The sequence below is a fragment of the Hydractinia symbiolongicarpus genome, chromosome 7 (assembly GCF_029227915.1).
Source record: "Hydractinia symbiolongicarpus strain clone_291-10 chromosome 7, HSymV2.1, whole genome shotgun sequence".
Taxonomy (NCBI): Eukaryota; Metazoa; Cnidaria; class Hydrozoa; order Anthoathecata; family Hydractiniidae; genus Hydractinia; species Hydractinia symbiolongicarpus.
Genome location: NC_079881.1, coordinates 14,586,526 through 14,603,626, shown reverse-complemented (window position 1 = coordinate 14,603,626; position 17,101 = coordinate 14,586,526). Strand labels below are relative to the sequence as shown.

General features: G+C 31.6%; 1 protein-coding gene across 1 annotated transcript in view; it reads left to right on the top strand.

Moving 5' to 3' along the window:
• The window catches only part of LOC130649096 (eukaryotic translation initiation factor 3 subunit L-like), a 65,435-nt gene that overhangs the window by 14,773 nt on the left and 33,561 nt on the right, over positions 1-17,101 (top strand). The window contains 2 exon segments of the mRNA XM_057455300.1: positions 3,111-3,174; positions 16,887-17,044. Of these exon segments, the coding sequence (XP_057311283.1) occupies positions 3,111-3,174; positions 16,887-17,044 (222 nt within the window).

Genomic DNA, 17,101 nt, shown 5'->3' with positions numbered 1-17,101 from the left:
TGGTCCTTTCGTCCACCCACAGGTATCATCAGAAGCTTCTAGAAGACCTTTCTTCAAAGTAATCCAAGTACTTTCAACATTGTCACTATCACATTGACCATTGTGGGCTAACTGCTGAACTTTGCACTAAATTGTCTTGCTACAATCTCTTCCTTCAGCTTCCAGACTTTTCGACGGGGCCTGTACTTTCCCTTGGCTTCTTTAACACTCTTTAAGATAATATCACAAACCAGCAACCTATGCTGGGAAACACACTCTTCCCCCGATATAACTTTAACGTCCTTCACCACTTTCTTGTCTGACTTTCTAACCAGGAAGTAATCTATCTGTGTCTTAAATTTTCTCCATGATGGAGGACCATTCAAATGCGTGACCGAAAGATCGAATAATGTTCGGGTCGTGATAAGTCGGTAAAACTTGGGTATTAATATTGTATAAATAAAAATCATTCTTATGATTATGGTAGGTCATAAATGAGTTGCAGAAGCTACTGACTTATAAGTAGTTGTTTTGACAAAGCTGTTTTAGAAAATGCATTATCAGCATTACATGCAGCCTTAAACAGTTACAAAGATTGAAGAACATGGTTACATTTACCCCCTGAAAATATTCGGCATGTCCTTCCATGAAAAAAAACTTCTTTTTTGATAACAAAGAATAGAAACTTGAGCGCTACGAAAGATACAGGTGTAACTAGAAAACTTTTTTGTCTGTGTTTGTATTGAAAATTGGTATAATGTTCTTTTATTGATCATAAAAATGTGCAAAACGTTATTTGGTTGTGTTCTGTAGATATAAGTACAAATAATGAAATGAGAAGAAATGAGAAACTTCACTAGCTTCACTAGCTGAAATTGAATTTTTACAAAGTGGCAATATTTTAATTTGGAAGTTTATTTCTTGGAGATCTCTTAAAAGAACTATCTGTAAAGTGCGATAACCAAAAATATAAAAACTTTGATCGCTTGGTAGATCACCAGCACTACGTATGTTGTTTAGCCATTTTTTAATTCTTTCTTTTTCACAGATCGGATTCTGTGAAAACTTACTTCTTTACACTTCTCTAATCGATTGATACATCGAAAAGCAGAGCAACTAACCATTTTTTAAAGATTTAAACGTAAATTACATACAAAAAGCTATTTAATGTAAGCTATAGGTCTTAACATGAACATTCTCTGTGCTCGCTTAAACTTTCAGCACGATGTGATGTCATATTTATAATCGGTTCCAGTCCTCAATGAAATTGCGCCTGTCTGTTTTTTTATGAGAAAAAAATTGAATATGCAAAGGCTTGTACAACAATTTTAAATAAGAAAAACAAGTAAAGTAAGTTTTTTTGATTTCTTATGCTTTTCTGAGTACGTATATAGCAAAAAAGGAAAAAGTGATTTTTACTGGAGTTCCCCTTTAAATCAAAGCCAAAAAGAAAGTAAATATTTAAATGAAAGTCTTTATATTATAAACATAACGGCAGGAAAATGATCAAAGAGCAGCACTTGTGGTTAAATGCACATGTTCAGGCTTGAACATGAATGGTGTGCAATCGCTTGTGAAACCTCCACGCACACTAAAATTGTTCTAGGTGTGCTTAATAACCCCTCCCATTTGGAATGTGCTAGAAAGTGTGATACAAGACGGGTCGAAAATTAGGACATATTTGATGCTCTCTAGGAAAATCGACCACTTCTCTTTTCGTATTAAGCGGAAATTTTGTATTAAAAACTACGGATTTCATATTTTAAAATACACATATTTTTTGAAAAAAACACAATTCTATTTTTAAAAATACGAAATTCGTATTTCGTATTTTTTAAAAATAGAAAATACAAAATTCTATTTTGAAAGATAGAACCTACGAAGTTCTATTTTTAAAAATACAATTTCGTATTTTAAAACTATTTAATAATAGTGTATCAAATGAGTGGTTGAATAAACTGAATAGAAAAATTACTCAATTCTACAAGTTTGTTTTTAATAGGTTTTAAATTGGCTCAATAATTTGACAGGAACGTTTTCTCGTCATTTTAGAAGGAAATATGACAACTTTATAGCTTTGTAGAGACGTTTTCTCGTCATTTTAAAACGAAATACGGCATCTGTAGATCTTCGCAGGCACACTGTCTCGTCATTTTCGAACGAAATACGGCAACCTTAGAGCTTCGCAGGGACAATTTCCATCATTTTAGAACAAAATACGGCAACTTTAAAGCTTCGCAGGGACGTTTTCTTGTCATTTTAGAATGAAATACGTCAACTTTAGAGCGTCGCAGGGACGTTTTCTCGTTATTTTATAATTAAATACGGCAACCTTAAAGCTTCGCAGGGACGTTTTCTCATCATTTTAGAAGGAAATACGGCAACTTTAAAACTTCATATACACATTTTCTTGTCATTGGGGTTACAATTATGATTACGCCAATTTTTTAAAGAAAAGATAAGTTTATATTTCACAAGTTTAATAGGTTTTTAACTAGTTCATTTATTTCAAAATTCGTTTCAATAATGCGTTATGTACCTTTAGCATCATCTTACTTTCGCTTTTTTGACAGAAGTTTAGTGAGGAAGGACAGTATGCAATATATCAAAAACGTTTTATTGCATTATAATTTATCCTTGCAAATCCCTTTTTAACACCTTAGATAAAAATTTCTACTTAGGCACAATTTATTGTTTATTTTTCACATTTTGTGTCAACCTTTGGCAGGGTTTGCAATAAACTAACTGACTTTAACATATACAATGAGAGAGATTTGTGTTTGACATTGATCAGCTTTTTTTGTATATATGTGACGTTTTGAGTGATTTAAATTTTATGGGTGAGATGTATGTTGAAATGCTTTTGAAAACTCCTTTCCTAATAATTTTCGCATTTGTCAGATGGTCAGAGCAGTAATTTTAGTAGATTTAGTTTTTAAATGTCACATATATACTGTAGTATATATTATAGTGTTGTTACTATAGTGTTTTGTTACATTATGTAACAAAACACTATATTGAAGTTGAAATCCCTTAAAGATTAAAGTTTCCAAATTTTTCTGTATGTTAATTTATTTTATTAGAATTTGCATAGTAATGTCAGGGCTAAGAAATTTTTGTTTTTGTTTTAGCCAACACTTGAGCACCGGTATCAATCTTATTACAATTACTGTGAATTATTTAATTATATTCTTGGTAAGTATCCTTGTTATTTGTTTTTATACTGTCTTCAAAAAATATTTTGCTTGATGGTTATTATTGTTTTGCATGTCATTAATTATGTCCCAAGAGGTCAATTAACATACCATAGGTTTGAAGTTAGTTTCAAAATCATCTCTTAATTAACTTCTCACGATTTTTGGGAAAACGCTAACAACCATGATATTGTGCACCAAATAGTGTATTTTACAGATAATTTCTATACTAGTATGGATACCCTATTTCCATACATTTCACCTGCATTACCGATATATTATTAATAATAGCAGTTACCAACTTGTTATAATTAAAGATCACAGGTTTAAGAGTATGAACTCAGGCACCTGTTTACATAATAGCTTATTTTATTTATTTTTATTTCATGAATAATAATCCAGGATGAGAACTTCAGTCATATATACAAACAGTATGTACAATAAGGGATCGTCTCAAAATGTTCGTATGTTTTCTTCGTATAATTATACGAACGCTACAACGTACTTCGTTTCGTTAAATGAATGTCATATGAAGTGCTCCGTTTAAAATAAAAAATATAAACGAAGTTTATACAAACTTTTTAAATACATGAAACAAACTTAAACTTTATCATACAAAATGAAATGATACTAACTTTGAACGAGGTAAATTGCTCGTAAGTTTTTTGAAATATGAAAAAAAATGATACGAACTTTAAACTAAGTAAATTGCTATACAAACTTAAAACGAACTTCAAAAGTACCGGCATAATTCCGCATAATTATTTCAATACAAAACCAGAAATAAAAGGAGTAAAATATATGAGATTGACTTCTTTGAAAAAACTAGTAAATTACGTATTCATAGGTTCCATCTACACAATCTATGACGATATCTACGACGATCTTTTGGTTGTTTACGATCCCGTTTTCATGAATTTTAAACGTTCCACAGCAATCTTTACGCATTGTACGATCCGTTTTGATGAATATTTAAACGATCTACGGTGATCTTTTTGCTTTCTGCGATGTTTTTTTTATGAATTTTAAATGTTCCAAAGCGACCTTTTTGCTTTCTACGGTCTTGTTTTCATGATTTTTAAACGATCTATGGTGATCTTTTCACTTTCTACAATGCCGTGGGGACGATCCCTAAAGACCTTAGATAATAAGTCCAATTAAAAAATTGATACTATCATCATATTGCAAATAGCAGCAGCTAATTTTTTTGTTAGATTTGGGCGAACAGAGAAATCATATGCAACTGCTAGCCTTGTTGTAAGCTCGGTCAAAGTATTTGCTTAATGTTAAGTGATTTAAGTGCAATTAAACTTGATTATAAGATTTTACTACTGGATTGGAAAAAGTTTCGCAAATAAGAACAAGCCCCCCTGTAAAACAGAATTTTTGGCTTTTTCTTTAACACTATTCAGGTTGGAGTCAAAAACTGACATTAAAAAATTAAAATAATTAAAATGACAGTAAAATTTTTAGTTTTGGTCTCGTGATAAATTGCTGATGTCAGCAAAATTTTAAAACTTGCTGGCTTGTAATTTTTTTGAGTAGATAATATGCAAATATGCTCTAAAAGATCAAATTGCACAATTTTTTTTCTTCTGAGCCTAGAATATTGGTGTCTTTAGTTGTCAATTAAAGGTCTACCTATTATTTTATTGAGGTGCTTTATTTAGGTCAACACTTATGTAATAGGGTGCATTTTGTGCTAAAAAATTTAATTAACCCAAAAATGGGGTGCTAAACCGATAAAAAGCAATTTACTTTAACATATGGGCATATTTTACGCCCACATGGCGCAACATAATTTTAGAGGACGTAAAAGGCGTAAATACCACACAATAAAATATAAATCTATTATATTGATCACATATCATAAAATGCGCTTAAAGAATAAAACTCACTTGATAAGTAGTCTCAGAAAAACCCTTATAATTTACCAATACTTTTATATTTTTTTAGTTTTTTTTGTTCCTGAATACTTGATGAAAGATTTTTTTGATGGTGCTATTTTCGTGAGATGGTAATTTTCCAAAAAGAAAATATAATGAAAGAAACACACTCCAATTTTTTTTCACCATACGTTTTAAAATGGCTTCTTTTTCCGAACGCGTGGCCGCACACTTCTCGTTTTCGCACCATTATATTCAGCATAAATTAAATTCAAAAAGGTTCCCGCTTTTTTTTTCTAATAACGTCGTTATGAAATTATTTGTAATTAGATAAAATCATTCAAAAAAATGCATATTTTTTTCTTTCTGTCGTCATAATTCGCTAATCAGTAATTTATAAAAAATCCGGCAACCTTTTGTGCATAATTTATTCAGCTTTTCATTACCGAAAATTTCAATGAGCCAATAGGAAGCTTTCAGAAAAAGAGACCACAAACGTAAAGGCATGTATGCGAAAATTTACTAACAAGATATTTGTTTTTAAAGATTTTCGTAGGTGTTATAAAAATGTGTGAACTGAGTATGCAGAAAGATGATAGAAGTGCGAACTTTTTCTTTATGCTGAATTTTGCTTGCACACGCTCAGAATCATTAATAGACAGAAAAGAGACAGCTCATATGCATATTCCTTAACTTTGATTTTTTTTTAATTTAATAGTGAAAGTAAACTATCTAAAAAATATTATTATGCATATTTTATACAGGAGTTCCATATTATGCATAATGTTTACAAAAAATATTTTAAAAAAATTAAAAAACTTATTTTGCACATATTTTTTCAAAGGTGTGAAGGATATAACAGTTCTAAAAAGGCTTTTTCCAGAAAAAAGGGATGTTCCAAAAGTTTTTTTTTTGCTAAATCAACTTCATATAGATAGAAACTCAGCTATTAAAAATTTTAAGTAAAATAAGCCAGGCAAACAAAAGTTACAAGTAAAAATTGGAAGGGTAGGGCAGACCCCCCATCCCCCTCCAACCTGAATGGGGTTAACAGAGGCATATCACGCACAACACGTAAGCTGTCTTTTAATTCATGGTCGAAAAAATTATTCCTTTGAGCCAAAACAGTAAAATCGTCAAGTTGTACTTGAAAATGTGTGTTACACCCGAAAAACGTTGAAAAAAACTTAATTAGGGTTTTATATTTTACAGGATCAAACAAAATATATTCACAATTTGAAAAAGAATATAAATACAATTTATTAAAAACATTAAGTAAACAGTTTTGCTTTTTTATTCGACGAACATACAAAGAATGTTGTTATTATACTTTCTTTTCGCATAGTTTGCTATAAAATTTATGCGTCAGCAATTATGCACTATATCAGCATAGAAGACAAATCAAGTTAGCGATAAGTATAGCTTAGCATTGTTTCTCGCTATAAGCCTTATCCGCTAATTAATTTATATTTAGCGATGATTTTAACTGTTTTTTTTATCTAATTATCGGCAAATAGCTATTGCTAATTATAGTTGTGTATTAACTTCCCTGGAATCACATTTGAAAAATAAGGAAAAAACTGTCATCTCAATATTTTAGTCCAAGATTGTTGTACAAAAATAAGGTCTGTGTCAGCATGTTGAGGTGGTTTGCTAGACATATATTTTTTAACCAAAAATCAACCCACATTCTCAGGCTTTCATCCATTCGCTTGTTTACCATCTGTCAATGTCAGAATGTGAAATGTTTCATAATTGCTCTCATAATGGATGACAATGATAAAAAAGCACATGGCCCGGCCAGAAAGTGGATACTACATGCTAACCTTGTTTGAGAGTTATTGTTTGATGATACTAGAACATATAGGGAGATAATGAGAATGATTCAGTTTGAAATGAGAGGATTGGACTGTGGTTAGAGCACAACATGTAAGTTACCAGTAACTTTCTTACGACTCATGCATCGCCCCCGAAAGTGTGCGGTACGTTAAAATTCACAATAATAGTGAGAACGTTACTTCATAGAAATCACGGATACGTTATAACTATATGTAAGCGCAGCAATTTCTGATTTATATATATATATATATATATATATATATATATATATATATATATATATATATATATATATATATATATATATATATATATATATATATATATATATATATATATATATATATATATATATATATATATATATATATATATATATATATATATATATATATATATATATATATATATATATATATATATATATATATATATATATATATATATATATATATATATATATATATATATATATATATATATATATATATATATATAAAGTTCCTAGGATAAAGTAACGAAAATTGTTTTTACAAAAAGATGACTGTTCTTTTTTAGCTTTTTTCTTCTCTTTTCTTCAAAATAAATCTGTACAAAAACATTTGAAGAAGGGCATAGTTAATAAATTGAACATAGCAAGGTTTGTAAGGTTTGCCCATGTTTTTTCAGTTTTATGATATTATTGATGCCAGACATATAACATTTCTTAGCTATCTAGCATCATATAAACCAGCCACCAACAACAAGCAGCTAGGAAGTAGAATTTTATCTAATTTATATATGTTCTTTATACCTAGCTAAGTCTCCAGTTTAAATTTAGCTGATGAGCTGTAACGTTAGGTTTAAACTGAAGCTCCCCAGTACCTAGCTAACCTATAAGTTTTGTTGCTATCTATCTATCTTTGAATTTGTAAAATGAGTAACTCTGACACCAACATTATATATACAAAAAGTGGAATTTATTTGAATTAAAATGTAAACATTTTCCTGATTCTTTTTTTTTTTTGAGTAGCGAAGTTTTTTCCTGCAAAAATTTCCTAAAAAAAAAGTACAGAAATTACATTTTTAAAATATAAATTTAATTTGTTCCAAATTATTGATTTTGACATTTTCATGTAAGAATTTGTGAGAAAGACAATAAGCAGCACGATAAAAGAACTGACTTGAAGAACTGAAGGAAATTTTTTGGACATTTTATGTTAATTTTGTGAGGGACCATACACAGAAGATTTTACACCTTGCATGATGTGTATTTCTTTATTTTATATAAATTTTTACTGAAGAGGATGGTGGCCAACATATATGACTGATCCTTATCTATTTCATTTGGTGCCTCTGTTTTTTTGAAATGTTGTGTAACATTTTATCGGTAAGGACAACATGCAAAATATCAAAAGAACAGATTATAGTTGAATCAGAATTACTATGTACAATCATTCTTTTTTTTTTACACATTGTGTAAGTTTTTGTAGATTAGTGAAATAACTAGTTTTTATTGACTACTGTTTTTCTTTGGTATTTTGGATTAAAATGTTGTTTTAGCGGGCTATGCAATATAATATACCAAAATAATTTAATTTTGTAAACTTGATTTTGACAGTAACCTTAACAACGTTTCATTGCATTATAATGTATACTTGCAATCCATTTTTTTACATTTCAGATAAAAAATTCTGGTAGAGGCACTATGCAATATTTCAAGTGTTGTTGCCTGTTTATTTATACATTTTTGTCAACCTTTGACAGGGTGGACTAAGCCTAGCCAATTTTGATAGACTTTTGTTAATTTTTATGAGTTAGATATATTTTAAAACGGTTTGGTGAATTTTTTTCTGAATAATTTTCACATTATTAGAGAAAGTAATTTTAGTTGGTTTAGCCTTTAATTGTCACATATATATACTGCAGTTGTTTTATTTTGTTGTTCACTTATATCACTATGCAAATTATAAGATTCACACTGCTATATTGCTTTTTTTGTCATCCACGTATACTGTTACATGGATTAAATAAAGTGGATTCTTCCACAGGCATACAGCTAGTCATGCATTTAAACAGATATTGGTTGTAATGGACTAATGAATGACTCTGGTGTTTGGACTAACTCTCATTTCCACCAATTTACCCTTAGGACCCATCAGAGTACCTACCGTATGTATTAGTTTCGAAACATGCATGAGAGTTGCATATCTGTCTTCACAGGAGAAGAAAAGGACTACTCCCCCCCCATTTTTGTCTATTTTGTGAATTCGCAGGGTGAACTGCTACAAGGAAGTTGGAGCTCAGAAAAAGAAAAAGTTGAAGTTTTTCTTCATCTTAAATTGTATCACAAGCTGCCATAAAAGCCTGCAAAAAAGTTATTTCGGAAACCTTGATTGAGTATTTCATAAATAAAGGGTAGTGTTGCATGATTTATCTATTTAGTACTATTTTCAAATTGTTTTTTTACATTTCAACAAAAAAAGTTATAATACTAAGTACAATGCTTCAAAATTTTTGCAACATCGCGGCATAGGGTTGAGGCTGTGATTGTTACAGTGGACCCACTCTCATAAATTCATACGTTCTGAAGTTTGAAACATGGCTAGGTAAAATGCATCCTATCACTAGGTGCCCCAAATTAACGGAGTCACGATTAAAATAGGATATAATTTTCTTCAAGTAATGTCTTTTGTTAAGGCATTTACACTATTTGTGTCATTTCCTAAACTCTCTTTTTTAAATTTTTTAAATCTTTTCTAAATCTTTAATTTGTACCAGGTGATGTTCTAAAACCAATAATTCTACTTACATCCTTTTGTTCCGTGTTGCTGGTTTGTTCTATGACCTGTTTTGCAAGCAACATCTTGAACTTTCCTATTTGTTGCTTCCTTACATAAAAATCTTTGTGTATGTTGTTCTGCTAATTTCTGTTGAGTAGATCAACACTAAGTGAAGTGATGAGCATATACACATGATCATAAGCATAAAGCTATTTTATCATATTTTCCATTGCTTGGAAATACAAAGAACTTTTACTTTCACGAGTTGACTTAATGTAGTCCAATGTGTTTGCAACATGTTTACTAAACTTTGCCAAAATGTAGCCGTTGGACAAAGTTGATTGGTTTTAATTAATTCTTCAAACTATTTAAATGAAATACATCACATTTTTTATTGATTCATACATAAAAATAATATCTCTTTTTTAATCAGTGTTGACATATTGATGTCGAGAAACTGACCATTTAAATTTGACATATCCGTGTATTTTATTTTATTTTTTGAAAGCGAGCTTTTGCCAACTCTCAGGTTGGTATGATCACACTAGTTTACAAATTCGTTTTCTAACATATTAAATACTTAAAAGTGTATGTAGTGTTAACATATCAGTTCACTCAAGGTAATCTGTAAGAACTGCTGTTTTATTTTTACTTTGCAGCTGATCATTTAAACGCTGTAATCATTTAAAAACAATCTTAGTTTTGATGGCACAATTGTGCTGCTTTACTTTTAATGAGCTTTTGACAACAAAATGATGGAAAGTGATTAGGAAATGCAATATGAATACTAACGTCTATTCTTTCGTAAGATTAAAAAGGAATCATTCAAACGTGACAGACAACAACGCTCCAAGAAAAAAATGGTAGAGATTGTTCTAGTTCAAGTAATTAACTTTAATTCTAACCATGTACCTGCAATATTATTTTACAGTGGGCAGTTTGTTTAATTGTATATATACTCCCAGAAGAAAAGAGGAGTTGATGTCAATGGAGCTACAAACTTTAATTTTTCATAAAAAATGAAACAAATTAGTTTACCATTATTGTTCTTCTAAAAAAGAGGAGTTGGAACAAGCTACATCAATTATTAGACATAAAATGCATAAGAGAGTGTCTTTTACATGGCCACCATTATCTGATGAATTAAAAAGTGATGGATGGATAAGTTTCATATGTTCCGGGCGGACTTGGGCTATTTAGTTAAGTCCACTCTTTAAATGTGGTAGTTATTGCTGACATTAGCATGGCCATTTTTCACAAATTTCAGGGCCTTTGTGGTCCCCGACTTTGATTATTTCTGTGTGCAGACGTGCTAGAGAATGTCACTAGTAAGTTTTCAATGCTGCCTGAATGACCTACGTGTATGCAATAGTAGCGACCAAAAAACAAAATTTTTGCATCCTTTTTTGTTCAATGAAAAAAATGACTTAGGCAGCTTATTAGCTTTTCCCTTTTTTATTAATTCTGTGAAAAAAGTCCCCTTACAAAGCTTTGCTTAAGTTTTTTAACCTGCTCCCAGGCTAACAAGCTTTCCATTTTAATACAAGAGAGCGAATTTCTCTCCCATGTGCTGAAAATGCATTGTTTCCAGTGCATCTTCGATTGTATTCGTAGAAGGACGTGTTGGTACTATTTAGGCCAGCATGTGATCGAACGTGTGCTTTTTCTTGAAGCTTTATTTTCCAAAGAAGTTGTCAGTTGATGTTTATTTTTACATTCATGTAACATAGTTTTTGGTACACAATACTTCTCTACCACGTCCTTGTTTTCCAATCTCTTCTGTGAGCTTCCGTTTTGCAGGTGCCATCTTGCACAACAAAAAACACGAATGCTTAAATTGTACCAAAAAAGCTTGACGAGAAAAAGAAAAGTTTGACTTATATGAGAGAAATTTCTCCAAGGTACCAACAAATTTGTTCTACCAACTGAGATGTTCAAGTTTTTAAGTATTGAGTTATAGACGTTTTTGTAGCCTGTTCGACCTATTGATATTGTTGCCAACTGTAATTAATGTATACAAACAATGAAAGATGTTTAAAATCTCATTAAACACACATGCTAAATCACTGATTACCTGGTCAACATATCTTATATCTGGAACGTTGTATTGGTCTCTATGTTATGTGGATTACAATCAGTGTAAAAGCAGAAATTGTTATCAGAAACTAAAAATTGATAAAAAAAATCAGCTCTGTTTTCTTTATAAAAAGGAGAACATCTGACTTAATTTTTTCCAACAACAAATTTTCCTTACAAATCTTCAATTATGTAAAAAAAAACACCACTTTATCCAAAATATCCATTGTGCTTCTGTTTATCTAAATCGTCAAAATTACGAAACGCGGAACGGTTAAAGAGATATTGGGTTTTTTGATAACGTTATCAACCCATCTGTTCCAAAACGAGTCATACTTAATCGTGCAGTGCAATGGCTTCTCTTTTTTAAAAAATTCCATTGACATTCGTCTAATGCATTGACGTTGTGCCGTTAAAAAATAACAAGTAAGACAAATTCTTAAGCAAATTTTCTTAGATGTGCTGTGTATTTTTCAATTTCATTTACGTAAAAAAAGCATGAAGTATTTGTAATTATCAACAATATTATGATCTGAAATATATAATATGATTTAAAATCACATTGAAAATCTCGCTGTGTTTGTTAGGGGCAATTTCGACATGTGTTTTCCCAACCCCAGGTCCCCAAATTTTTTTCTGAATAAACAGGTTGATGACGTCATCAAAGAATGTTTAACTTCAATATCTCTGCAACCATTTGTCAAAAGTACATGATCCTATACATTTTCTTGATTAACGTTTCAAGATCTATCTGCGCAGTTTTGGGCAATTTTTGACCTTCATTCATGCGAACTATGTAAAAACCAGAAAGTATGTTAAATTACTTTTTTTGGCTATCAAGAACTTTAAACAGAATGTAAAATCTCTCCGTAAAACGTGAGTAATTGAATGTTATTCTAAGAAATAGAATTCCTAGATTGTCATTTATTCGGAATATGAGAATGGTTAGGTGGATGTGTAACTCCAGTCTGAGAGACAGAAAGAGTTCAGATGAGCTAAAACGTGTGTCACACTTGTGAAGCAGATGCAGAAGCAAGGGAAGTAAGCATGCACGGTTAGTGTGAAGCAAGAAGTGAAGCAAGAGGTGAAGTAAGTAGCTCACACTAGCGCAAAAGGAGCAATTGCATTCTTTTGTTAAACATGGATGAAGAGGAGTATTTAGTTATAATTTTGGGATATTTGTTGTTGAAAAAACGATGGCGCAAGCGACGAGGAAAAACTTTAAATATTTTAAGAAAAGTATGGGTTCGCGAAGTTTTTAAGCATCGTGAGCAACGTGGTGTTTACCATACGCTGGCTCAAGAAGTGTTGCTTGGGGACAGAGAATCTTATTTCAAGTTAGAATTTTTGATAATTTTTTAGCATAAGTTTGAGGAAAGAATTTTTAAATGTTATTGGTCCATCAATAGCAAAGAATGATACTCAATTTAGAAAAGCTATTTCTCTTGCTGAATGATTATCTTTAACAATTCATTATCAAGCTCGGAGTCTTTTGTTTTTATCTTTGTGGTCTTTATCGGATTTATCATACATAAATGTATATTTCCTGACAACTTCGGCAAGTTTTTCATCTGCCATATTTGTTGTTATGATAAGTTCTGTTTTTTTGTTTTTGTTTTTTACCATTTGCTTCACTTGCGCACCTTGCATTAACTGCTCACACTACAAAAATCATGAAGCAGGCGTGAAGCAGATGCAACAATGAAGCAAGAATATCAAATTTTTTTGATATTCTTGCTTCAACGTTTGCTTCATGCTTCACGCTTGCTTCACTTGCTTCAGTCATGCTTCTGCATCAGCATCTGCATCTGCTTCATAGGTGTGACACAGGCTTAAGAAGCCGGCTAAGTGTCCGTAGAATTCAAGTTGTTATCCAGATAAGAAGATTGAATTGGCTGGGGCACTTGGAAAGAATGAAGGAGGATAATTGGGTAAGAAAGTGTAGAGACTTGATAGTTCCTGGGGCAAAGCCCAGAGGCAGACCGAGAAAGACTTGGCAGGAGGTTATAAGGACAGAATTGATGCAGAGGAAGTTGAGTTTAGATCTATCACAGTCTAGATCAGATTGGAAGAGGGTCATTAATATACCCTGTCCAACCCATGCTAGCATGGAAAACGGACGTTAAGCTGAGTATGATGATGATGTAGACATAATAACATTGCTGCATAACCTTTTCATATAATGTTACATATTTGATTGTCGTATTTTTATATAGAAATCAATTTAGAAAGTGTTGCGGAGAGGTTGCCAAGGCAAAGGCATTAAGCACGGCAAGGAAAGGGCACGACAAGGCAGGCAAGAAAACAGGAGGGAGAATTAGCGGAGCAGGGGTAGGCAAGGCATGGGAGGCACAGGCAAGGGCATAGTAGGCAGGCACCATAAAAGGCATAGGAAGGGTAGGGAACAGCAAGGCAGGGTCAGGCACCTTAATAGAAACTCTCTCTCCTCCCCTACGACTCAACGATTATATATACTCAATAAAATAATGTACAATGCAATAAGCTATGTATCATATTAGTCCATGAGTATAGAAATTATTGAGGTGTAAATAATTCAAATTCAATACCTAAATAAAAAGGTATTAAATTTATATAAGGTCAATATACAGTGAATCATCTTAGCAGAATTATGTGCCAAAATACATTAAATGTCTGGTGGATTAATAGGAATTGTAAACTGTGCCACAAGCGTTTTAGTATGCAAGTATGCAATATATCAATAGTTGTGTGTAGCGCACACAGCATGTGTATCAGGTGTAATATATTTTTTTCCAGGGCGAGCACTTAGTACAGGAAAACAATGCCGTACATCCACATAAAAGCCAAAAAAACAAAAAAACTGTAGTGCAACATCAGTTAAATAGAAACACAGGTACCAGCCTGACGTTTACATTGACATCGGTTAGACGTAACACATTTTCCAAAAAAACTTATGCAACTTTATTTAATTAAAAAACAGCAGAAACTCCCTGTTGTTACCCTGTTCGGCTAAAAATCAAACAGCAGTATGTTTATTTCCACAAAAAGTTTTTATGACAGTAGGATATAAAGCTCATATTTCAAACCGAACAAAAGCTTCAAAAGAATAGCAATTAATTAGGCTAGCTTGGGACCTATACCTAAAGCTGGAGTTAAGCATGATATATCTCACTCTATACATATCGGAAAATTAAATAAGAAATATATATATATATATATTCGAAGGTTTTCAAAACATGTTGACGATTGCATAAGAACCACTGGTCAGAATTTAAAAAGCCTCTGTAACAGAGAATGTAGATGTTACTGCAAAAATCTTTTTCAATATATAAATAATTTCTGTTTCTGCAACTTGACACGAACTGGTGCATGCAAAGTTGATTTTCTGACCTACAACATGGCAATGTCTACTACCCGGGTGTTTTGTTATGTGCATCCAATATGGTTACAGTCGTCCACAAAAATATGACTTTCCAATCCAACTCCTTGTCATTCAATGTTAAGAAGTGACATTTGTGGCTGAGCAACGTAAACGATTATACATGACATTATATTATGTACATTATATACATAGACATAATATACATTATACATCAACCTTTATATTTAAACTGATCATGAGTGTGGACGAAATGTATCATCTGCAAAATATGTATAGCTACCTATTTTTTTTTTGCTGAGTTTGGTAAACTTTCTGGTTCTTAAATTTTGGTAAAAAAAATTGCCAGAGACAACAAATTTTGTGGAGGATTGTAGATTGAACAAGCTATGGGATGGAAGCTAGCTGGAAAATATTTTTTTATGATGCTAGCTAGCTATATAGCTAGAAGATCTGTCTGAAAGAATTTTTCTATGTTAGCTAGCTAGCTATATTGCTCATTTTATGCTACCTAAAATAGCTAATTTCATGCTAGCTACATTGGTAGTTTTATCCCAGGTAAGTAGGTAATTTTATGCTAGCTTGGTAGCTTTATGCTAGCCATGTTTGGTCTTTTTCATGCTAGCTCGCTAGCTAGCTAGCTAGCTAACTCTTCAATTCAAATAGCTAGCTAGCTAATGCTATCTAAGTTCTATTATTATTGTATCTAAATCTGCAGTTTTAAGCTAGATAGCTTTAGCTGTGAGTGGTGAATAAGAATGGGTCCATTACATGTAAAAATTAGTGATATACTAGCTGACATACCCTTCCTTCGTTTTCTTGAACAAGTACTTCCGTCAGTTGTGATATACGAAAGTTTGAGTTTGAGGTGCTATGTGTTGGAGAAAAGGTCACGTGATATTAGTAAAAGTAATTTATGTATCAGATGGGTAAAAACTGTAGGCATATTTTGTCTCAACTGGAAACGGCACCATTTACGCTTGGTACGATATTTAAAAAACAACAAAAACTCCATCGCAGTACTAAAAACATGTTATTCGCTCACTTAAAAATGTACTAAAGAATGACCATATTAAATCGCTGGGAAACTGACTCCCAAACGGCAGAACTTTTTTTAATGTATAGGAAGACGAGGCGTGGAAATCATATTGAAATCCTATATACTCTCCACCGTACCTATTTTTCACAATTATTTGCCTTATTTAATGAGCCAATGGGCTGCGCTCTCTCCGCAAAAATATTAGACTCAAGACCATTAATTTTATAAAAGTTAACTTTCGGAAACTGACCATTAGGAAAATTTGCAAAAATTAATTGCTGCAAATTTGGATTTTTTTACCCTTACTAATTAACATGAATTATAATCACATATAACATATATGTATATTATTATATATGTATATTATTATATATATATTTAATTATCACGAAAAATGATGCCCTTAATGTATTTTTTTTAAAAAAAGAACAATGTAGGATCTAACCTTCAAATTTTGAAGGGTTCTGGTTTATAGCTCGGTGTGGCTGCTTTTTTGTAGGTAGGAGTTCTGATTTCTGTGTGTGTGAGTGAATTAGTATTAAATTTTCTTTCAAATGAGGTATAATACATAATTTTTTTTTCCAGAGGAGCTTTTGCTATTATGAAAAAGAGTCAAAAACTCGTTAGTTGTAGGTGGAAGTCATGGCAATGTTTTTCTGAGTTTAATCATTTTTTTAGTTATGGTACATAACTAAACAGCACGCAACATCTGACTATTTTTTTGATAAAAATTTTTTAACACTCTTTTTTAAGATGAGAGTGCACCATCAACACTTGTTCTTCCTAACCAGTGGATGTGGGATATTATTGATGAATTTATATATCAGTTTCAATCATTTTGTCAGTACAGAGCAAAGTTGGTAAATAAACCAGAAGAAGAGATGTTGTCTCTCAAAGACAATGTTTACAAAGTACGATTTTTTCTGAAGGAAAAAGTATCTTCTTATTAAGAATTTAATCTATTTTGA